This window comes from Apodemus sylvaticus, chromosome 11, assembly GCF_947179515.1.
Source record: "Apodemus sylvaticus chromosome 11, mApoSyl1.1, whole genome shotgun sequence".
In the NCBI taxonomy this organism is placed as follows: domain Eukaryota; kingdom Metazoa; phylum Chordata; class Mammalia; order Rodentia; family Muridae; genus Apodemus; species Apodemus sylvaticus.
Window position 1 is genome coordinate 60,302,659 of NC_067482.1, and position 24,614 is coordinate 60,327,272.

The 24,614-nt window shown below is 37.8% G+C and overlaps 1 protein-coding gene across 1 annotated transcript in view; it reads right to left on the bottom strand.

Annotated features, from left to right (window-relative positions):
• LOC127696572 (cytosolic beta-glucosidase) overlaps window positions 1-24,614 on the bottom strand; it is a 127,626-nt gene that overhangs the window by 66,455 nt on the left and 36,557 nt on the right. Inside the window, exons 2-4 of the mRNA XM_052199389.1 lie at window positions 20,670-20,897; window positions 8,494-9,290; window positions 7,672-7,795 (exon numbers count right to left, since the gene is read on the bottom strand). Of these exons, the coding sequence (XP_052055349.1) occupies window positions 7,672-7,795; window positions 8,494-9,290; window positions 20,670-20,897 (1,149 nt within the window). The remainder of the gene's footprint in view (window positions 1-7,671; window positions 7,796-8,493; window positions 9,291-20,669; window positions 20,898-24,614) is intronic.

Here is a 24,614-nt window from a genome sequence, read left to right on the forward strand (position 1 = left end):
TTGTTACCATGTATCAGCTTCAACACTTTCCGTGAAGTCTTCAATAACTTCGATGACATCTTGCTGAGGGGTTTTGTCATTAAAAGCCTAAAGCTGGTCATTAACAAACCTTCTCTGCAATCATCCACCGCTGTGCTAGCTCAGGCATGGATCTAACTGGAAAGTTGGGCTGCTTTGGAAACTTTCTGGAAGAATGCATTTTTATTGTGCAGAGTATATTTCTTTAGGGGAAGAATCCCAATCATTTCATCATTTATTTCTCATTATCTATGGACTAACCCTTCCCTCATAGACACAATCAAATTCAACAAACATGTGTAGCATACAACTATATAATAGGCACACTGCTTGGGGCTAAATATATAATTAGGAAAAACACAGCTCAGCCTTCAGAGGATCATGCCCACCCACCCCCAAAAAATTAGCCATCATTAGCACAACCTTTTGTAATATGGCAAGAACCAATGCAGGCATTATAAGCATCATCTTGTTCATTTGTCACTGTCTCTTGGAAGATGCATGTTCTAAATAACCTCATCTTTGTGATTAAATGACTAGCACTTTGACTACTTGAGAAACCAACCAACCTGGGTGGAAAGTAAGGTATACATACATAGTGAAATTTTATTTGGCCATAAAAAATGAAATTATATTTTCAGGAAATAGATGGTATTGGGATCATTATGTTAAGCAAAATAAGCCAGACTCATAAATACAAGTAGTACAGATTAGCTTATTCTCAGATTCTAGATGGAGGATAAGAAGGTAGACAGGAGATAGTTAGAGGGGAATGAAGACGTCTAAAGGGAGGTAGAGAAGGGTATGAGAGAATAATGGTGTATCTGTGAGAGGAAAGTGAAAAGAAGGATGATTTGGGGGAAGAAGGGAACTAGCAACAGGAGTGGGAGGAGGGAGAGGGATGCTCTAGAACAAAGCATAATGATACCCATGCATGATGAGGGAGATAGCACACATCTGTAACAGTAGTTCCCAGGGATGCAGGTAGGAGGATTCAAAATTCAAATCCGACCTTGGCTCTATGAGACCCTGTCTCAGAAATTAAATACAATTTGAAAAATCTATTAATGCTTATTTAAGAAATTTTTATCAGAGCTAACAACCACCTAACTGGAATATCCAGATTGCAAAACGAGGTTTTGCATAACTTCACACATGTTTACCTGTCCTAGGCAACCACACAAGATCAGGCCATTAAAAAGTTTGGAAAGGACCTACAATCTCGAACTGAAAAAGGACAACCAAGCCAGATGCAGAAAAATGTTAAGCAAATATGAGGAAAAACATGAGCCGAGACTATAACCACTTTCCTGAGAATTCTTGTGCTGGAGTCTTCATGCTGGAGTCTTGCTGTGGGTAGTTTGTCCCCTGAGCTCCCTCTTCCGCATATACACAGTGCTGAGAATGGAAGGTTTCCCTCCATGAGCATTTGTGCAGGGAATTTTGAAATTACCTACTGGTTTTGAGCATTCACCACTGGTGCTAAGCTTATGAATAGAATAAAGACTCATACATTGTATGAAACACAAGCATTTCTAGATCACTGAATTCCAAACATACAAAAATCCATCTAAATTAATTTTCTTGCAAACAGTTCAGTTTTTACCTAATTTTGTGCCCTGTCAGAAGGAAATAATGAGAGGAGATTTGCCTCTCTGCTGATTTCAGGAAGGAAACAGCCGAATGGTCAATGCTTCACACAGTGATAAAATGTGCACGCATGAGAGACTTCTCTGGTACAATGTGAACACAGGGTAGAGGACTTTTAATAGCTTGTACCTATAGGAAGTGGCACTATTGGGAAGTGTGACCTTATTGGGGGAAGTGTAAGCTTGTTACAGTAAGTATGTCACTATGGAGGCTGGGCTTTGAGGTCTCATAGCCTCAAGTCTAGTTAGTGTGATCCAGAGCCTCCTCCTAGCTGCCTGCAGAAGACAGTCTCCTTCTGGCTGCCTTCAGATCAAGATGTAGAACTCCTGTCCTCTAGCAGCATGGCTACCGGCAGGCTGCCAGCCTTCCCACCATGATGATAATGGAGTGAACCTCTGAAACTGTAAGCCAGTAACCACAATGAAATGTTTTCTCTTACAGAATTTGCTTTGGTCATGGTATCTCTTCACAGGGGAAAGAACAGGCAGTAGTGAGTGCACAAATGGTATTTCTTGTTTTGAAACTTTATTATACTATATGTTGTAGGGAATAGAGGTCCAAGGACAAACTGTGAGAGTCCATTCTCTTCTTCTACCACGTGGGTCTAAGAATTTGAACTCAGGTTTGGAGGTTTGATGACAGGTACCTTTGCCAACTGAGCCATGCTACAGGCCATACAATGTTATATACTTATTATTTCTTTTATTTTTGAAATTATAACATAAATAATTTCCCCTTCCCTTTCCTCCTTCTAAAGTCTCCCATATACGTACCCGCCTTTCTCTTCTTTCAAATTTGTGGTCTCTTTTTTTATTAATGGTTGAAGCTATATATATATATATATATATATATATATATATATATAGAGAGAGAGAGAGAGAGAGAGAGAGAGAGAGAGAGAGAGAGAGCGATAGATAGATAGATAGATAGATAGATATAGATATAGATATAGATATAGATATAGATATCCTAAATACATAAGTACAACCTGTGTAATATGTATAATGTTACTCCTAATGTTTTCATGTTGATCATTTGGTATGAGACAATCAATTGTCGTACTCTTCCCTGGAGAAGATTACTTCTACACTCAGTGTCCATTAGTTGCCTGTGGCTCTTTGTGTACAGTTGAAGCCTTATGATCTTTCTCTCGTCAACTCTTGGCATGTCTGTTGTTGGTCTTTGTTCAGCTCATGTTTATGCAGTCGTGGATGTTAGACTTTAAATAGCAAGGAAAATAACCTGTGATAAGAATATTTTAAGAATGCACATTTTCTTACAATAATTAACACTGGCTCAGGATCTCCAATGTGCCTGACAATTGCTTGGAGAGGTTTATGCTGTAAATTATTAGGTGGACTCTTTGTAACACCTCTGACACTGAAACTGTTATTCCCACACTTACCCATGAACAAATCAGGGACCTCTAGGTTAAGCTATTTGCCAAAGGCCCTGCATTGAGGAATTTACAAAGCTGAAACATAAGCCTAGTTTTGTCAAAGATGGGAGTGCAGCTTTACTCTGGCCTGTATCTATGTTAATTAAAATATGTCTTATTTAAAGACATAAGTAGAATTAAACAATACAATAATAATGAATTTCTCTCTCTCCCTGTCCCTCTCCCTCTCCTTCTTCCTCTTCTTCTCTTCTTCCTTCTTCCTCTCTCCATTTCCTCCTTTTCTTTTTATTTCTTCTCCCCAAAAATGAACCAGAAACATTACCTTACATTTAGTGTTCAATAAGTTGCTGTGAGATTTTACCGGGGGAGCTCTGTAAGCCCTGCAGGCAGATATCATGGAGGCAACTCTAGTGTCATTATGTACCTGTCCATATGCATGATATTGGGGGTGAGCAGGTGGTTCCCAGGAATAACAGGGCTATTAGACACCTTTGGTTGTTGTTGGGATCTCATTTGCAGAGCTTCCTACAAATGTCTTTCTTGAACTGCTATTATTTTTAATTTTTTACCACATGCTTCTTACTAGGAAAGTTCTTGCCAACCATTATCATGAGCACTGCCTCCAAGAAATATCAGAGAATCCATGAGTAGCTCCCGGTCAACTATTCAGGGAACAGGCCAAATATGTGGGCCTAAGATTCCTCCAACATCACAGAACTAGTTAATTCTTTCAAAGACATGAAGAATAGCTGTAGAGGACTTACGTGAACTGTGAACAATCTTAAGAAAATGGCTTTGTGCTAGGAGAACAAAATTCACTGTGTCTCAGAAAATACAAAAAAATTTGATAATGATATTAATAACACATTCTGCTCTGCCACAGGAAAAGTTGCTTAGTAGCTTTTTTATTTTATTTATTTATTTGTTTGTTTGTTTGTTTGTTTGTTTATTATGTAAGCAAGTAACCTGGACTCCTGGAAAGTTAGTTTCCTCATCTGTAAGAAGGCACTAATTACCCCAATCACTGTTTTAAGATTTACATGGCATTATGGCATCAATAAATTTCTTTTTGTTCCAACCAGAATGAAGTTAAGAAAAAAAGCACTTAGTAATAACTTTTATGGAAATAAAATTAAAGTCTCTCAAAGAAATGAATGCAACAAGATTTCATGAAAAGCTGGAATAAAAGACTCAGGCTCTTCCTGTCTCTGGGACCCACTTCCCTGTCTATGGAGTATCTCCCTCCTGTTTTTAAGATCATAAGGCAGAAGGAAACCAGAAATGGCCCAGGAAGTTGCTTCCTACTCCCTAAAATCTAAGATAAAATAGATCCATTTAAGTTCAAACACCAGTGAGAGACTGGGTTTGGCTCAGTTCACATCATGTAAGTTCATCTAAAACAACCCATTATTTGCTGACAGGTACAGTAATCTCTCCAGCTTTCCAAGCTGACCTTCTGCTAAGCATACAAAAACAGACCATGACCACCTCACTGAAGGGGGCTTGTTACCAGAAAAATAATCCCAGAATAAGATAATACAGAAACATAATAAAAATATTTCCCTGATACCCATCCTACTATAAATACATTTATGTTTGGATATTTGTCTGGAATAAATATATATTAAGATAAAAGTTGTGTCAATACATACATTTCTGAACACTTTAAGGGGTCATATCTTTTTTAAGCCCAAAGAAAAATGGTATTATATGCCCGGCATGGTAGTACTTGCCTATGGAGGCAGTAGTATCAAGAGTTTAAGGCCAACATTGACTAGCAGTGACTCTAAAGCCAGCCTGGAATATATGAGACCTTGTCTCATAAAGACAACAAATAAAAATACAAAAATTGGCAGGGCATTGGTGGCGCACGCCTGTAATCCCAGCACTCTTGGAGGCAGAGGCAGGTGGATTTCTGAGTTCGAGGCCAGCCTGGTCTACAGAGTGAGTTCCAGGACAGCTAGGGCTATACAGTGAAACCCTGTCTCGAAAAAAACAAATCCAAAAAACCATATATATATATATATATATATATATATATATATATATATATATATATATATGGTTTATATATATATAAATGTATATATATATATACACATATATATATATATATAAACTGCATTATGTATTACTTATAATGAAAATATATAGTATATACATATATATATATATGGTTTATATATATATAAATGTATATATATATATATATAAACTGCATTATGTATTACTTATAATGAAAATATATAGTATGTTGTCAGATGAAAAGATAAAGTTTGCTAACAATAAATGATGCTTTAAATACATAATACAATCAGTACTCAACATATCATGGGATCATGTCTCTGCAACCCCATAGTTAAGTTAAAAATGTAAGTGCTACCTCCAAGCTACTTGTTGTCAGCTGAGCAACACTGAGGCGACAGCAGTATTCTAAACAGCAATACTCCAAGAAAATCTGAAGGAGGAAAGACAGGTGGCAGACATATAGTAATGTATACCACAAGACAGGAACTCATTGAGAGGCATGGGTCTCAGACCGGCTATCAGAATAGAACGTGTTATCATGGAGCATCCTCCCAGGAAAAATAGTAAAATTCACCATTCCAGGTTCCCTTTTTTACTGAGACAATATCATTCTCTTCTTTATAATATATAAAAATCCCAAGTTGAGGTGGCATCATTTGAGCATATCCTGTTTATGTTCCATCCAATAAGACACAACCAAAGCTCAACATGCTGATGAATAGGATTTTGCTTGTGAGCCTTGTTTCTTTCTCCTGTCCCTAGAAACACAAATTAACTTTCAGTTTCTGTTCTCACGTTCTGTTAAAACCCACCTGTAAATGATTACATTTATGGGCTTACCACTGAGTCTTTAGCACGTGAAATCTTGGGCACTGCATCAAGCACTTAAAACCATTTCAAAAAACAAAGTGCATTTCTATAATTAGCAATAAAGTATACCAAATTGAAAATGAAAAAAGGTTATTTCCTATTTTTGTCTATTTTCCCAAACATACACAGACTAATTTTAAAGGAGTCATTCAGGCTTCCTGTATCCACCTGTAATGGATAATCTTCATTGTTAACTTGACTTTCGATTAATTGAGGCATCTGAGGCACACCTCTAGGTTCATTAAGAGAGAAGACCCAGCTTAAGTGGGGTGAAGTGGGGTGGGTGAATCACCCCATAGGCCAGGGACTGTGATGGAATAGTATCTGAAGAAAGTAGAAAGTAGAACACCAGCAATTTCTGGTTGGTCATGGAAAAGACAACACTCCTTGCTAACACAACTTCATTGTCACAACGTCTGAGTCAAGAACACAAGATCAAACAAACATGAAGCCTAGGGTTCTAGGCCAAACTGAAAGTTAAAAGTAAACTCTTCCTTTTCAAAGGTCTTTCTGGTATTTTTGTCTTAGCAATGTGAGAGTGACTAATAATCCAGCCATAAAGCTACTTGATAAGTCTGCCTCTCCTTCTACAAGAAACTGCATATCAGCAAGATGACAACATACCAACCAGATTCATTCACAGTGCAGAGGAGTCTCAGGAGCAGAGATTTCCCTTTATTTTCACAAGTAAATTCTCACTTAAAATACACACACACACACACACACACACACACACACACACGAGTGTCATTTTAAAAAAAAATAATCCTTTGCTTTGGTTAGACTGTAGAAATCTGACGGTCATTGGCCAAGAAGCTCCACTCCAGGCCTCAGTGAGGGATCACTCAAATACTGTCAGGTTTAAACATATACCCCTTTGCATCATGTTGTAGAATTTCTTTTGGGTGTTTGCTGAGTCATTCTGTACAGAATAACTCCTGGACGTTGCAATAAAGTAACAAAAAAACAAATATGGCTGTTAAGATTTTAAAAAGGAAATTGCAGTCTCATTTTGTGTTAGATCGTCCAACTGTGACTCCTTTATAGGAAGAAGAAATGAAACCAAGTCAGTGACAATGTAAAACAGCAGTATTTTAAGGAAATCTGAAGAAGAGAACACAAAGAAGCAGACTTAATTTGTAATGCATGTTGTTCATTAATGATTACAACTCACCATTTGTTATCAAATATTAAAAGAATTTTTTTGAAGAGTTGGCATCATCATCATCATCATCATCATTATCATCATCCTGTGAAGGCAATTCGCATATCTGTTTCTAACCACACTGCTTAGTCATAGTTCAAATGCTACAGTGAGATGCTCTCCAGTCCTGCCAACTCATTTTTGATAGTTAGGACATCAAAATATGCAAATGAATTTGCTAGAGCTGAGCAGTGTTGACGTTTTATGATATTTAATGATTTCCCCACTGTTCTATTCTTGCTACCTTCACCTACTATTCAGGAAACATTGAAGACAGCTGTTTTTGCCTTGCCTCAGTTTCAGGAGAGTGGAAGCTGTGCCTAATCCTCACCTTCCTTTTCTCTAAATACCTGCTCTTGCCCCTCTCCTAATTACATGGCTTTACACTAATTTACATGAATTTTGGCTTTCAAAAATCAATGGTCTTTGTGGAATGCAAATAAGCACATGGCAAAATTATATTAAGTTTGCACAATTGATCTTTCATCATTTCAAATGGTACCTTTGAATAGTTCCTGAAATGTCTGTCTGAAATACTCCCAACGCTGAGTGTCATCAAGAGATGGGGGGTCACACTGGGGAAACCCATTCTCGGTGATGTAAATTACAGGGTTATTATATGTATCCTAGAACAAGAGAGCAGAAGTTTCATTCCAAACAGATGTTTAAAAAAAATAGATAGCTCATAAAATCAGGTGCATTACCCTCTATCTTCTGGAAGCTACAACCCCAAAACTAGTTTTCATCAAATTGCACTGACCCTATTAACTTAATTTTCCACACACTGACCTTTTATGACTAACAATGGAAAAGCAAAACTGTGCAAATGTCCATGAAGACAGTCAAATGACTCTTAACATAATGAGAAGACAGAAATATCTTTCTTCCCATCAGCATCTGCTGATTGTCACTGCTCCTTAACCCCTTGGTCCTACTAGCAGGTACATTTTCTATCCCCCACAGGAGGGGTCCAGAAAACTGGTACCTTGAAATTGTAATTTCAGCTGACAGAATAGGAGAGACCCAGAAAGCATTCAGTTCTCTTTCTTTTAAATGCCTTTTCTAACCACAGCAGTGATATTAACTTGAAAACTATGCCCAAGCTGTTCATATAGCCAAAACAGAATTTAACAACAAATTTTGCTATCAAAGCCAGCTATTTAAAGTTAACTAACTCAAATCTTAGTCTTTTCTTCCCAGCCAACAACAGGACATAACTAACCCCTAAAATCATCCCTTTTTTTATCCATGCCTATGAATATTTCACTGTGTGCTGTCCTTCTGCACTTGGGTGCTCATAGACACAAACAAATCATTAATTTACCTTAATATATCTCAGTAGTTTACGTATTCCCCATGGCACCACATAGACCCAACCCACATTTTTCCAAGATGGATTAGGAAAAAATTCAATCTCCATATCCTGAAGAAAGCTCAGTTCTCTCTTCTTATTCTCCAGATGCCTGACTAAGCGAGTCGTATAATATTGAACAGCAAAGAAATCAGCAGTGCCTTTGATCATTTTCTTCTCTTCTTCTGTGAATTCTGGAAGCCTTGATGATGGATAGCCTTGCTTTTTGCTCATGGAGGCAACCTGGGACTTGACAACATCTGGATAATCACCATCAATAAATATGGGTTTGGCAAACAAATCCAAGTGGAAATTGATGGCCCTCATAGTAGCTTCTTGGTCAATCTCTGAGTTGGTATCTGCTGGTTCTAACCAGCAAAAAAATAATGATAGGGACACAAAGCCCTTCTGTTTTTCTCGGAATAAAGAATCATAGCTGTGCCACGATCTGGCATGAGCCTTAATCAAATTATGAGCTGCTTGGTAACCCCCAATCCCAACATGAGGCACACCAGGAGCAAAGATACCCATGTCATAGGCCAAAAGAGCAAGGGTATTAGGCTCATTTATGGTGATCCACAGCTTCACTCGGTCCCCAAAGGTGCTGAAGCAAAACTGAGCATATTTGTCAAAAGCTTCAACAATTGCTTCTGACAACCAACCTCCTAGGTCTTCTAAAGCCTGAGGCAAATCAAAGTGATAGATGCTCACTATGGGCGTCACCCCATTCCTTAACAAATCGTCTATGATCTTGTTGTAATAGTCGATTCCTAGGGGGGAAAAATGAGAGAAACAAAATGTTATTTTTAGTATATTGTCAACACATTTTAGGAGACTGGTATCATAATGAGTCTAATTAAAAATAAAGTATATATTATGTGCTCCAGTGGATCAATGAAAAATTGTGAAGAAGCATGGAAAACACCAGAAAAGACAGGATAATCAGAAAATGATTATGAGTTGTGTTGGGAGGATGAGAAGATAGTTGCTCCAAAACAGATATTTTTGATAAAGCTATCACCTAACATTATGCTGGTTTTGATTTTGTTCAAATCAACTCCATAAGAATGCAACCTCCATGTGAGGTGAAATGTGTAATTCGGTCTCTAAATCCCCAAACCTGGAATCTTATCAGAAGTTCAGTGATTAATAAAGATCTGTTCAGTTGGTGGATCTCAGTAGTTTTAAAATATAAAGAAAGAAAGGAAAGGAAATAACTGCCTCAGTACCTTGCCATGCCTAATCATCTTACAAGTCTAGGGAAAGAATTCCACTGAGTACTCACAAAAGTTTAGGATCAAAAACTAGTGCAGTGGACTATGCCTATGGTACCAAATACTTGGATCTATATGAGTCAAGAACATTTGTGTCAGTCTTAGCAATATTGAAATAGTCTTTTTCAGGAATCTAAATAGTTCTATATGTATCTTAGAATGCAGATAAAAGATACCAAGAGTCCTCATGCAGTGCACCTCCCTGGATGGAGTTCACACCACAATTCTGATCATCTACAAGAATAACAAGCAAGCTCTTCCTCTCAGTTGATTCTTCCATGATGGCATGAACTGGGCAGTGTAGTGGGAAGAACTGTTGCAGAATTTAGAATGGTATTAAGCTGAAGAGACTCTGTCTCAGGAACCAAGGGCTCTAAGAAGATATTGGTAGCAGTCTCATACAATGACTCTTGCCTTGAAAGGGACTCTTTAAGGAGAAGGTAGTGGTACCTGGCTTTATGTTTATAGGAACAAAAGAAACCAATGCTTAGAGAAGAAAAGCTATCCTGGATTTAGAGGCTTTTAGTGAGATGGTGCCAAATTATGAGTAGAATTGCACTATGTAGGTGCACTAAATGCAGTAGAAAGGCATACTGACAAGAAAGATCTCCTTCTTTTCTAACGTAGTGAATATTTAAGCAGACTACTGAACTGTCTCACCCATTCTGTCATCTCCTTGCTCATTGCTTAAGGACATATTGAGAGAAAAGCAATCATATGCTGGGCATAAAAACTTAGGTAAGCATGAACCTCTTCCTCAAGGAACCTACTAAGGACTCAACAAATAATACAGATACACTTATAAACAGGTAAAAATGGTAGGACTACTTAGTACAGATAATGTTTAGTATTTTATTTTAAAAAGAGATGGCACAGTGATTAAGAGCATTTAACTGCTGTTCTTCCAGAGGTGCTGAGTTAAATACCTAGCAACCATATGGTAGCTCATAACCTTCTGTACTGAGATCTGGTGCCCTTTTCTGAAACAGACAGGCAGAACATTGTATGCATAATAAATCAATCCTATATAAATAAGTAAATAAATAAATAAATAAATAAATACCCACATCTACCCTAAACTTAGGTCCTCTGCAAGCATGCTCTAAAAAAATTATACCTTAATGGATTCGATATTGAATCATGGTGCCAGCCAATATAAAGACTATAGCCACTCTGTCACCTACTAGGTCCATGAGCTTGGGCTACCAGAGCTCCCTGAATTACCTTGATTTATCTATAAAATATGGATAACACTAAAAACCTACTTCAGTAGGTTATTATGTTAGGGTATAATCAGTTGATAGACTAAACATGATAAGAACATTTCTTAACACATAATAAGGGCTCAGTTCAGGTCATCTACCATTTTATTAATTAATATTATTGTTATATTGGATGAATATAAACTATCATAAGGTAATAAGAGCAAAGTGTTCCTTAAAGAGAAAAATAAAAGAAGCAAGTCTCTAGAACATCAAAGCAGATACAGACATGAGGACCATCCAAAGAAAAAAACAGAATTTACTCAGTTTACTATAGTATGGAAGTCAACCACCATCACAAGAATTTGACTCAAGGACAGTCAAGAGAAAGAAAAAGCAAAAACAAAAGGCTTCAGGCATGCTGTAACTGGCCTTGCTGGCACAGGCAGTAGAAGAGAGATGAGAAGTTAGTGTCTTCTGTGATTTATTGGTGGGGCATATTTAGCTTTCTCCTGTTGGCCTCAGTTGGATGCAGACCTCTATTGGGAACAAAAATTACAGAAAGTGAAAGTTGTTAGCTAATTCTGACTCTTCTTGGCAGACAGCTACAGAGCTTGTGGTTTAGCTGTCTGAGCTTCTCATGTGGGTCAGAGTTTTATTTTGATATGCTGTCTGGACAGTGTTTATATAGTTACTCTCTTAAAAGAGGTGTTCCTTCTGGGAACTGAAAGTTTGGTGTACAGGATTCATACCTCATCAAAATAGGAAAGAGAATGCTCCTTGAGTCCTATTTTTTAGCTCCTCCATTGGGGACCCCCAGAGCTCCTAGGGGCTGAACCACCAGGCAAAGAGTACACATGGAGAGACCCATGGCTCCAGCCACATATGTAGCAGAGGATGGCCTTGTCAGACATCAATGAGAGGAAAGGCCTTTGGTCCTGTGAAGGCTCATTGCCCCACATAGCAGGATGCCAGGACAGGGAAGTAGGAGTGGGTAGGTTAGTGAGTAGGACAGGGGATAGGAGAGGGAGATTTTGGAGGGGAAATGAGGAAAGTGGATAACATTTAAAATGTAAATAAAGAAAATATCTAAATTTAAAAAAGGTAAAGACGTTGATATGGAAAGGTTTCTCTTGACTTTTTAGATTTTTCAAATGGACTGAACAGAACACAAAAGTCCTTAGAAGTAAAAGAGTACAAGTAAGAAAAATAATTAGCTTATGTAAGAATAAATCAGAAGTGGAGTCTGTGGAAGATGGCTTTGTTGCCACTGGCTTTAAAGGTAAAGAAAGATAACCGCAAGCCAGTAGAAGCGAACGAAGGTGGCCCTCAAAAGATTGCCAGCCAGGACCTCAGTACCACATGTCAACAACACACATGAGCCAAGTCAGAGATCACTTTATATACTTTAGAGAAAACACAGCCCTAGAGATCTCTCCATTCCAGTTAACAGAGCTCTGAGGATGCAGAGTTGTGTTGGTTTAAGCAGTTGAGTCACTGGTGGTTGATTTTGGTAACAATGGAAAAAAATCAATACAATTTCTGAATCTATATATAAAGCTTTCCTTTCCTCTCTCTGTAAAGCTGTCCTTTCCTCTGTCCATAAAAGAGTGTTCCAAAGCCATCTCTGGGCCAATACAAACCCACATTCCCACTATATAAATGGGATATCTACGCTGATGCACTATACTAATCTTTGTATTGGTAAGCTTCAGGTTCTTCCTAGTGAACTCTTTCCATTGCCTTGGCTTGCATATGAGTTTCTTACTGAACACACACACACACACACACACACACACAGAGAGAGAGAGAGAGAGAGAGAGAGAGAGAGAGAGAGAGAGAGAGAGAGAGAGAAAGGACATTCACTTTTGCTTAATTTTAGCATTAAGCCCAAGAGGAGAGCAATTCTATTCCTATTACACACTTGAAAATTGGTATCAAGAGAACCTGGGTGTTGTCAAATGAAAGCAACAATATTTAGCCCCACGCTGAGCCCAACTTTTCCCCACTACAACATATCATCTCTCCTGTTTACAAATGTTCCTGAACCAGAAAAATATGACTTTTCATTAACCTCAACTTCTGCCTACTCAGACCTGGTCATAATATCAGATCTTTTTTATTATTCTTTCATGAGGAATCTTTAACGGTAGCCAATCAACTTTCATTTAAGCAGCATGATAATCATGAGTTGGCATTAAATACATTTTCTGTGTTTAGGAATTCATGCTCTGCTGCATAATTTATATGTAATATTGCAGAATGAAATACCTTTCTTATTTCAGCTTTATACAGTTTACTTGATGATATAATAAAACATTTAAAACTTTTCGGTGAGATGGTAGAATGCTGTGATGTGTGTGTGTGTGTGTGTGTGTGTGTGTGTGTGTGTGTGTGTGTGTGTGTGTGTGTTAATAAGGAGGGATTGAATCTAAAGTTTTATGAACAATATGAAACTCCCTGCCACTGAGCTGCATCTCCAGCAGGAATGATATCCTAAAGGCAGAGCACGATATTAACATAATTTAGTGAAAGGACCTTAGATGAATCCCTTGACCTCTGTATGCCTACACTCCTTTGTGAAAGAGAGGTGCTAACAGTGCCACCTTGCGGGTATTATAAGAATTGGATAAGATCATATTGTTAAAAATGTTTAGTTTCATCTCTGTACACACCCTTGTACCACATCCAAAGGTGTGCCTCAATAATAATGTAGGTGGTTTTGTGTTTTGTTTAATTCGTTGTGATGTGGGATCTCAATTGTTAGCTTGATAATATCTGGAGTCACCAGACCATGCACCTCTGGGTGTGTCTTTAGGAAACTGTCTTGATTAGATTAACTGAGGTGGGAAGACCTCTCCACTCTGGGTAGCACTATTCCTTTGACCAGGATCCTAGACTATATAAAAGTGAAAAACTATGGTGAACAAAAACATTCATTGCTCTCCAATTCCTGACTGTACATGCAATGTGGTCATCTGCTTCAAGCTCCAGGACTCCTTGCCATGACTAATTTTAGCCTTGAAGTGTAAGCTGAAATAAATTCTTCATCCCTTAAAAAAAACATTTATTTTCCTTTACAAATAAGACTTGTAAGGTTCAGTGACAACTAACCCCCCATATTCTCAAGGGACTACCTGTTATAAATCTGAGGGTCTTGGAATTGAAAGATCATTTGGTTCCTATCTGTTGAGATACTTAGGACAATAATAACTCTTTGAAGCAATAAAACATCTACAAGTTTCTCTCATAATTAATACCACATTTCTGTTTCTTCTATTATAATTTATTTCCTTTTGTTTTATGGGAACTGGTGTTTTGCTTCCATGTATGTCTGTGTGAGGATTCCAAGTCACCTAGAGTTACAAACAGCTGTGAGCTGCCATGTAGGTGCTGGGAATTGAACCCAGGTCGTCTGGAAAAGCAACCAGTATGTTTAACCACTAAGCCATCTCTCCAGGCCCCACATTTCTATTTCAATTAAGCCCATTTCTGTTTAGTTGGTCTTTGAAAACTTGGAGTAGATTTGAGACATAGGAAAAATAAATAAACCTTCTAAGACTAACTCACATGCAAAGGCAGCATAGGACAGTTTGGTGGTAGGCCTAGAATGGTAAACTACGTATTACTTGAAATACTATGAACATAGCAGACACCTAGTGACAAGAATTAACTACAATCGAAATTCAAGGTACTTGGAGGCTGAGATGCTTTGTCTCAGAGGACTCTCATATGTAGGCTTGTCTCACCTTAATATGTCAGTGCCGTTTCTCCACTTCAGAACATGTTTCCTCTCTGTGGCCCATTTACCATGATCTCTCCAAGGCTATCATATCTGTGAACACTACCTCAGATCCTTGCACAATCTACCAGCCAACTCAGTACTCTCTGCTGATGAAATCTATACTTCCTTGATTGAGAAAAACAACTGAACAAGGCCATGTTTTTTAACAAGGGCACAGAAGTTATTCAATACAGGAGATAGGCTTTTTTCCTTTGTCCCATCAGCAGTGACTGGGAATGGAAGAGAATGATACAGAACTAAGAGACAGGAAAATTCTGTGATAAGAGAAAATCTCTAGAACTTTCAGAAAGAAAGGGGGAGGAAGAGAGAAGGAAGGAAAAAAGGTAGGAAGGAAGGAAGGAAGGAAGGAAGGAAGGAAGGAAGGAAGGAAGGAAGGAAGGAAGGAAGTCGGTCAGTCGGTCGAGAGGGAGGAAGAGAAGGAGAGAAGAAAGCAAGCAAGCAACCAAGGAAGGAAGGAAGGAAGGAAGAAGAAAAGAAAGAGGAAAGGGAGAAGAGAGGGAGGCAGACAAGCAGTCAGGACAAATTAGCCAACTATGAAATTATAATAGAATTTGTTTTGATCATGTGTTCAACCTTTGTCAGATATGTGCTAACTCTCTTTGATTCACACCTCTAGTCTAACACTGCCAATTTAGTGTTCCAAGAACTGTTTTAGTTTGCTGCTGCTGCTGCTGCTGCTGTTGTAACAAATTACATAGAAATTGTGCCACCACTGTGGAAGCCAGAAATCCAAACAGTTTTCAAGAAGGTTACATCAATATGGCAATAGAGTCACCATCTTCTGGCTATCTCTCAATTACAATCCACTTTCTTGTCTTTTCTGGGTGGTAGAGGTCTCCTGAATGCTTCTGTTACATTCTCTTTCTTTGTATTTAACTCATCTCTCTCAATCTGTTTCAGTTCTTATATTCCCAACTCTGATCATCCATCTTCCCTCCTTTAATGATCTATGTGACTACAATGGTCCCGCACAGATCATACAAGATAACCTCATCTCCATATCCTTAACTTAACGACATCTGTAAAGTTTCTCTTGCCAGTTAAGGTAATGTCTTCACAATGTCTAAAATTCAACACAAGGACATGTTTGGCATGTAAGGAGAAATTATTCAGTCTACAGTTAGACTGGATGTGAAATACAAGGTAAATTTGAGTTAGTCAACTTATTTAAGTCATTCCTACTAAGTATCCCTATACTTGAAGTCTTAAAGTGAACATGAATTTCTACATGTATATTCACATTTTTTCTTTTTTTCCAAGACTTGTGTCTCTTAGTAATCCCATAAAATGTACATTTGTGGCAGATATGAAAATGCACTTAGACAGCTAAAAAATCCAGAGCTATGTGATTTCAGTTGCCAGCTCATTCTTTTCTTGTTAAACCTTGAAAACTTGACATTTGAAAAAGAAAAGCTATGCCACAATGTTACATTGTAAAATATTCTGCCAGTTTGAGAACATAGAATTTTACAAGGTTCCAAATGTCCCAAAATCAAGCTTTGGAATGGGTAGTCAAGCATAAACACACACACACACACACAGGAGAGAGAGAGAGAGAGAGAGAGAGAGAGAGAGAGAGAGAGAGAGAGAGAGAGAGAGACAGAGACAGATAGAGAGAGACAGAGACAGAGAGACAGAGAGAAAGAGACAGAGAGACAGAGAGAGACAGAGAGACAGAGAAACAGACAGACACAGAGAGACAGACACAGAGACAAAGAGAGAGAGAGTCAGAGAGACAAAAAAGACAATAGAGACAGCAATACCAAGAAAATAGAGACAATAAGAGAAACTGACAAAGACAAAGCAACAGAAACAGAGTATTCCTGGACAAAGACAGTAAGAGATATTTTAATTTTTATACATGTTCTTTGAGAAAATATTTAAATTTGGGGAGGAGGACACACCAGCCTTTCTGAGTTTAAACAATTTCAATCTCTTCAACAGTTTGCTACATAAGAATGAGCAACTGCTTGCAGAAATTCTGCCTCTTATAAGTACCCCCTGTGCCCTTTGGTTCAGGAGAAAGTTTATATTATTAATCAGCTATGGCAAAGACCAAACACAAAAAAAAAGGTCTTTCTGTAGTGGCCAAGTGATCATCATGTGTGCTTGGCAAGAATCTTTCCTCACCACCCCCAGATCACCTACCTGACTCTAGCAACCTTTGTACCTCTGCTTCCTGTTCCCATTTCTCTGTCTCTGTTCTCTTGGCTTACTCATACTGTGTACACAAAGTTCTGTACATGTTATTCTGACTCTCAACATCTGACATACTGGTACAGATCCATAGGTTTTTAATTAAAACTTTGGTGAAAGGCAGGGGAAGCTGTAAAGATGGTTCAATCTGTACAAAGAGGACCTAAGTTCAGTCCCCAGAAATCATATCTTTAAAAGTTTGGTGTGCTATAATAGACTTATACTATGATGGCAGAGACCAAGACAGCAAGACCCATGAAGTTCACAGGCTAGCCCAACCAACCAGGATTACTTGGCAAGTTCTGAGCCAAAAGGAGACCCAGTTTCAAAACTAAGATTGAATGATCCTGAGGAAAGACAGCCAAAGGCTCTCTTCTGGCCCCTACAAGCATGTACATACATGTGCACACACACACACACACACACACACACACACACACACACACACACATCCTTTACAGAACAAAGAGAATAAGTAAATAAATAAGGCTTGAGAGAGAATATCTTAAGGATTTGGGTGTTTTAGAAAGAAAAAGCAAAGCATACATCATATGATGTAACATTCATAGTGGGTCTGGTTCAATTTTATCTGCAGCAAAATACATAAATATCTTCAACAGATATGATAAACCAAGATGATGAGAGAAATTTTCACACACATTTCATTCCACTTATAATGGCAGTTTAGGTGTAGGAAGTCTTTAATAAGAGCCCTTGTGATCCTAGAGCTTTAGAGAAGGAATGCTGGTGCTGTCTTATAAGCCTGATGGTGATCACAGTTCTGAGTATTATTATTATTATTATTTTGTTCTTCACCATGCAAATGGAAGCTCATTGAAAACTCCATGGAAACTTTTCATGGAAAGGGTCTTGGGAACATGGAACTTCTGCGTCATTGATTATAGCAGTCTTCAAGTGGCTTTGCATGGCTTTTGGTGCACTTAATACTGAGCACTAGAATTTTGGTGTCAAATCTAGGTTAACCTCAGTCATAAACTTTGCCATCTTTGAATTTTGTACGCAGATTTATGCTTGTAGCCCATGATAAGGAGACCTCTGACTCATGGACCTAATAAGAACACAAAACCACAAAAGCAAAATCTGTGTTTGGCACAGTGACTAGTAGATACTACATGCTCAATAAAAAGTGATCATCACTGAACTTGATGGTTTTTATCATTGATATTGACCTAAATAAATTAAGAACTGTTTACTGAATCCCTCTCTGAGAGGCATTAGATGAGATTAGAGGGAGGCCGCTGCAGACATAATTATGTGCCCTTCACATTGTAAGCAATTCAGGTACTGCCTTCCATCCATGCTGTCCAGAGAACAGTCCCTTAGTCATAAGTCACACTCAATGTATTCTGAGTGGAATTAAATGCTAAGTTCTCACACCACTAACAGTAAAGAGTGTAAGAAACACAATATGAGCTTTTCAAAGTGCCATGAGATGATAGAGCATGGATAGATGATGGATAGATAGGTAGATATATGATAGAAGATAGATAGATAGATAGATAGATAGATAGATAGATGATAAATGGGTAACTACATGATAGATACATAAGATATGTGATAGATAGATAGATAGATAGATAGATAGATAGATAGATAGATAATATAAATTTAAATGGCTTCAAAAGTGAGTTCAAAGTAACCCAAATAGAACCTTGAATGATATAGAAAGAAGAAAGATTTTTATTGAGCCTTGAAAGAATGAGATATGTTTTTTCAATCTTTCCCTGTTTTAGTAGATGACCCAGCCTGCTATGAGTTAGACAAATTTTTAGGAAAGTTCTATGGTGGTATTTATAGGGAAGAGTAGAGGGCAGAAAGGGAGAAAACAGGCAGATGTGTCAATGCGTTTGTCAAAAAGTCTTTGTTGAGAATAATAAACAGTTGAGGGCTAGGAGGATAATGATCAAGGCAGGAAGCTAATAGCTGCAATGGTCCAAAGAGAGTCGACTCCAACTGGCGAAGAGTGCAAGGGAAGAAGGGAGACACTGAGATCATTCACAGTCAGTTATCAGAGCCTGAGGTAGCATGGTACAAAGAAAAAAGGTGTAGGGTGAGGAAGACAGAAAATTATGGACTCACCTTTGACTTGAACAATGCATTTCTTGTTCAAAGCCAAAAGTAAAATACTCAATGATGTTCAGCAATTCTACATTTAACCAACAGACCACATTTTGGCTAATAACTCCTGAATTCGGTAATGGGTCTGCTTATCTTGGATTGTTACTACTGGGGGGGGGCATACAACCTTAAAGTCTAGACCTTCATGTACACTTCTGTGTTGTGCATGCATTTCACAAGGAAGAGATTAGCCAGTCTTGTTTGAGACAAACACTGTAAATGCCCAAGCATAGGCAGGTACTAGCATAATGCTTTTTTTCATGTAAGGATTTATATAGCTTACTCATATGAATACCATGCCATCATGAAGGCTCTCGGTGATATAGGGAAAGGAGCCCCTCTTGGTCCATACAATTGCCCATCCTGTGTTTAGGAAATATATCCCAAATTTTACACTCAATTGCACTTCGTTGACTTCATCTAGTACTTCTATGAATTATACAAACTCTCTTCCAGACCAAGTAATAATAAAGAGTGTATATTTAGAAGCCATATGTTGTAGAATATGGGGTTGGCAAACTTCATGCAAAGAACCAGATCATTAATATTTTGGGCTTTGTAGGCCATATGGTCTCCACCCTAACTACTTACTTTTGCCATTTCAGTAGGGAAGCAACCAGAGATGATGTGTAATGAATAGTCATGGCTGTGTTCCAGTAAAACTTTATTTACAAAACAGGTGGCGGGCCAGATTTGGTCCCTAGGCCAAGTTTCCAAGCCTATTTGTGTAATGTGTAGCTAGATCTTCATTTTAGATTTCAGATCTATTTACCAAAAGTGTGACATTGGACATCTACATCTATAAAACATGATCATGGTGTCTTTCTTATTGGTTTGAGGATTGGAGAAAATATGTGGTAAAATGTGCGAGTATCCAATGGAGAAGTGAATGTTTCTTTTACTTATATGTTTTAAGAATAGTTAGCATTTAATAAATGCTTACGATAAGTCAAGTACTAGGAGAAGAACAAAATTATTCCAGGTAATTTTTAATACTTCTCTTTTATAGCATTCATTTCTACTCATGGAGAAACCAAGTCAATAAGTGATGTCAAGGCAAACTGTTATAGTGTACAATGTAGCTGATGCCTCCCACTTGCCCTCAACTAAGTAAGCTCCAGGGACATGGGGAATAAGCCCCTGGGAGCTCAGTGCAGCTGAAATTCCCCAGCCCTTTTGGCTTCTTCGGGGCTATAAAGTTCCTCATGGGTGAGACAATGTAAAAAGTGTTTTAATACAGCAGCTTTTGAAAATTCACCTTCATTGAGATAGCATCTTACAAAAACAGAACTCTTATTATAGCTTTCTTCATACACACATATTCCTCCTTTCCTCCAAAGAGGAGCTGGGCAAATCAAAATATTACTGAGAAAGCTAATGCAAACCCATTTCAGAAATTTTATCCTATAATCAGTCGGAAAACTTTGTGATCTCAAAGCTGCCCTGCAGAACAGCATGCTGGATTAATTATGCCAGACTGCAGCAATAACCTTGAATTAAAGCTGCAACGTTCTATTTTTAAGAAACACTTGCCTTTCTGGTTGATGAAACCTGTCGTCCCATCAGGTAACAGACGTGACCAGGAAAGGGAGAAACGGTAATGAGTCAATCCAAGCTGTTTGATACATTTCAAATCTTCTTCCCACAGAGTGTAGCTGCCACAAGCTACATCACCAGTCTGGTTCTCAAAAACTCTCTCTCCTCCCTGATGAGTGAATGTATCCCAGACACAAGGGCCTCTTCCATCTGCATCCCAGCCTCCTGAGAGAAGGAAGAAAATGAAACAGTTACCGTCTTGACATCAAGAGGCATATGTGGAATGTAAATATTTGTCACCAAAAGAACATACCTCATTAACTCAATGTACCATATTTATAACTTTAAAATGTGCCTTTAAAATAACATGCATGAGTGGGTTATGTGTTTTACTGTCCTTGATCCCTGAAGCTGACTAGGAGCAAACGAAAACTTATTGCATAGTGATGTTGCATAGCAGGCTTTCATGGTTCATTATCCAAAGTGCTCTCAGGTGGTAAACAGAGGCAGTCCCCGGCTTACAAATGTCTGAGTTTTGAGTGTTGCTACCTTGAGTATATTACTCCTGGTGGTGACTTACAATCTTGCCCTTGCCTATCAGAGTCTGAAGATTATATCTCTGCTGGCTACACTTGAACCCATTCTCCTTTTTTTCTTACAGGAAGACCTTTCATTGTCCAGACTGTTATGTGTAGAAGGGCACAAAGAGCTCCCACTGTTGGTACTAACATTTCAAACACAGTTGTCTGTATGTCTATTAACTTAACAGATGTTTTGTATCAAGCATCATGCCTGGTGAAGGAGATGCTCAGGAGGACAACACTGTGCACACTGCTGAAGATCATACCCAAATTCAATTACCAGTTGTAAAACTGCCAATGTACAGGCACTAGCCTTTGCAGAAATACAGGAAAGATAAATAAAAAAATTATTATTCAATTGTGAGCTAAAATCAGTGGAGGTTTCTTTCTACTTGGTAATTTTGTAAACCTGAAACAGACCTAAACTGTAAAGTCTATTGATTTAAGAATATATATGTATATGTATGTATATGTGTATGTGTATGTATAATGTGTATATATATATATATATATATATATATATATATACATACACATATATGGGTTGTCATGCTTTGTATATTTAAGAGTATGTAAAACAATCTATGAACCTAAATCTAGCAGTATAATCTGGGAGTGATGGATGTGGGCTAGTGCTTATATTTGGAGAGAAAGGGGAATGCAGTTAAAGAAGAATGCAAGGATCTTCAAGTTTCTCCTTAAATAAGATAGAAGATATATAGAGGTATGCCTATTATATAATTTACAATCCTCTTATAATCCTAAAATATTTCAGCATAATCTCTCTCTAAGAAAGAGTTCACAGTCAAGGTATTGTCATCAACAACAGTAGCAAGGACCCTCTGATCCTTAGTGAGCATCTATGGACTCATATTTTGTGAATGCTAACAGGATCAACTGTGGACTCCAGCCTGGTGAACAGAGGTCATGGGTGAAAAAAAACAGAAAATGACTGGAGGTGACTAAGAGTATATGGAAGAAGTGCTGAGAGGGGATTATGACAAAAGCAAAAGTACCTGCACATCAAGGTAGGATATGAGTAACTACACTGAGACATAGTGACACCCCTGTTGTGTCTACCTATGGGCTTAGAGAGAATGGAAAAAAGGCTTCCTGTGCTTCTCTCTAGTGTGAAATAGGCACATACATGAAAAATATAGTTTCCTAGTTTTGCTCTTATGGGTTGAATGCTTGGCTTAATAAATGAAAATTCTTAATCTGAGAGAATTTAAGTGGTATAGGACTAGCTAATATTTACTGCTTGCTGTGTTTAAAAATACAAGGAAGTATATAATGGAATAAATATGTGAGAACACTTCACAAAGAATAATCCACAATGGCCAATACAGTAAGTTCCCTGTCACTGACTTTTTTTCATAGACTATTTTTATTTGCCAAATTCCTGCATCTATAGCCATCTGACACTTGTAACCTGGCAAACTGGGAGTTCTCTCATGACTATTGACTGATATTTTTAGTTGAAAGAACAAACAGAAATGAAAGAAATACAAGAAAGACATTTCAGAACGCGACTTGTTTGTCTATGACACTAGCACTTCTTTACTGAGTTACATAAGAATTTTTTCCACAGCATTTCAGTCTACCATTTCCTCTGTGTTATATGCTATTCACAAAGAACCAGGCAGATATGAAGGACTTTTCTACCAGCTGAATTACTAACATTTTCTACATCACTTACATAGGCCGACACCACAAGTACCATGTTAAATCTACTATTGATTCATAACACATGCCAATACCTGTGGTGTAAATAACCTCACTCTAGGCAAATTCAAGCTACCTCTGTGATGCCATGCAATGTAGAATTGGGACAAATGAGGATTAGTGAATACTTTAAAAGTTCTCCATGCACAGGCAGCTACTACATAATCTCCATAACATAAATAACAATAAAATGGAAGTAATGATTTTCTGTGCTTATTAGCTTAGCTTTACCCTGAATTATATACTTATAAGTTTATATAACTTTATTTTTAATAATAGTAGGAACTGAAGAGGTTTGCAATCTCAGGAAAAACAACAATATCAACCAACCAGAACCCCAGAGCTCCCAAGGATTAAACCACCAACAAAAGAATATACAGGGGTTACCCATGACTCCAGCTGGATATGTAGCAGAGGATTGCCTTATCTGGCGTCACTGGGAGGGGAGCCCCTTGGTCCTGTGGAGGCTTGATGATCTAGGATAAGGGAATGCTCGGGCACTGAGACAGGAGTTGGTGGGTAAGGGGAGCACCCTCATAGAGGCAGGGGAAGGTAGGAGGGGATGGGGGCTTGTGGAGGGGAAACTGGGAAGGGGGATAACATTTGAAATGAAAATAAATAAAATAACCACTAATCAATGAAAACATATTAGCTGTCTATCTAACAGCTCGTGAGTTATAAGAGTACCATTTATATCTGGATCTTTGAAGTAGAATTCCTTCCACTAAGCCAGACTGGTCTTAGTCATAATGCTTCACAATAATGAAGCAAGAGTGCACCATGTTACACTACTCAATGTGTAAAGTCTTAAAGAACATCTTTGATGCATGGACCATCTATCATAACTCAAAGAAGTTTTGACAATCACATAGAAAAAAATATACTTATGAGGACCATCTCATTGTATACTCATTACCGAGATAAGACATGTTTAAATATAAGAAATCTATAAGAAACTAAGCATTGAACTGAGAATTAGCAATTAATATGGGAGCTTTGGTAAAAATATAGAATGGATAACACTTACCAGTGCTTTAACACAGATGCTGCTGATCAGATGATACTAATAATTCAGTTTTTAATAACTGCACTATATCCAGTCTGAAACTGTGCCTGGACATTAATAACTAATATTCCCATGTGGACCATATATTCTGAATCATATTCTATATAATTCTTGGATTAAATTGGGAAATATATTTCAAATGCATTATTAATCTCACAAGAAGTGAGAAGACGAAGTGAAAGGATAAGTTAAAGGCATGAGTGAATAATGGCTCAGGCTTGGTGGAGAGTTTTAAAATATATAGGTGTAAACTGAATTTCCACATCAGCACAAAAGCCAGGGGAGATAAAATAGGAACTTACTATAGTTAAGAATCTTGGATTATCCATGAAGTGGTATACTATCATTTGATGGTGACAACCCAAAAGATATGTGCTATAAAAATCCCTAAAGGGAACACTAAAGTAACAACATTAGGAATTATAGCTAATACATCTACAAACAATGGAAAATGAGACCATAAAATGAAACCTAAAAATCTCAAAAAAAGGAGGAAAAATCAAAGAGTGATAGAACAAATGCAAAGCAAATAGGAATATGTTTAATTGGTCTCTAATTATGTCAATAATA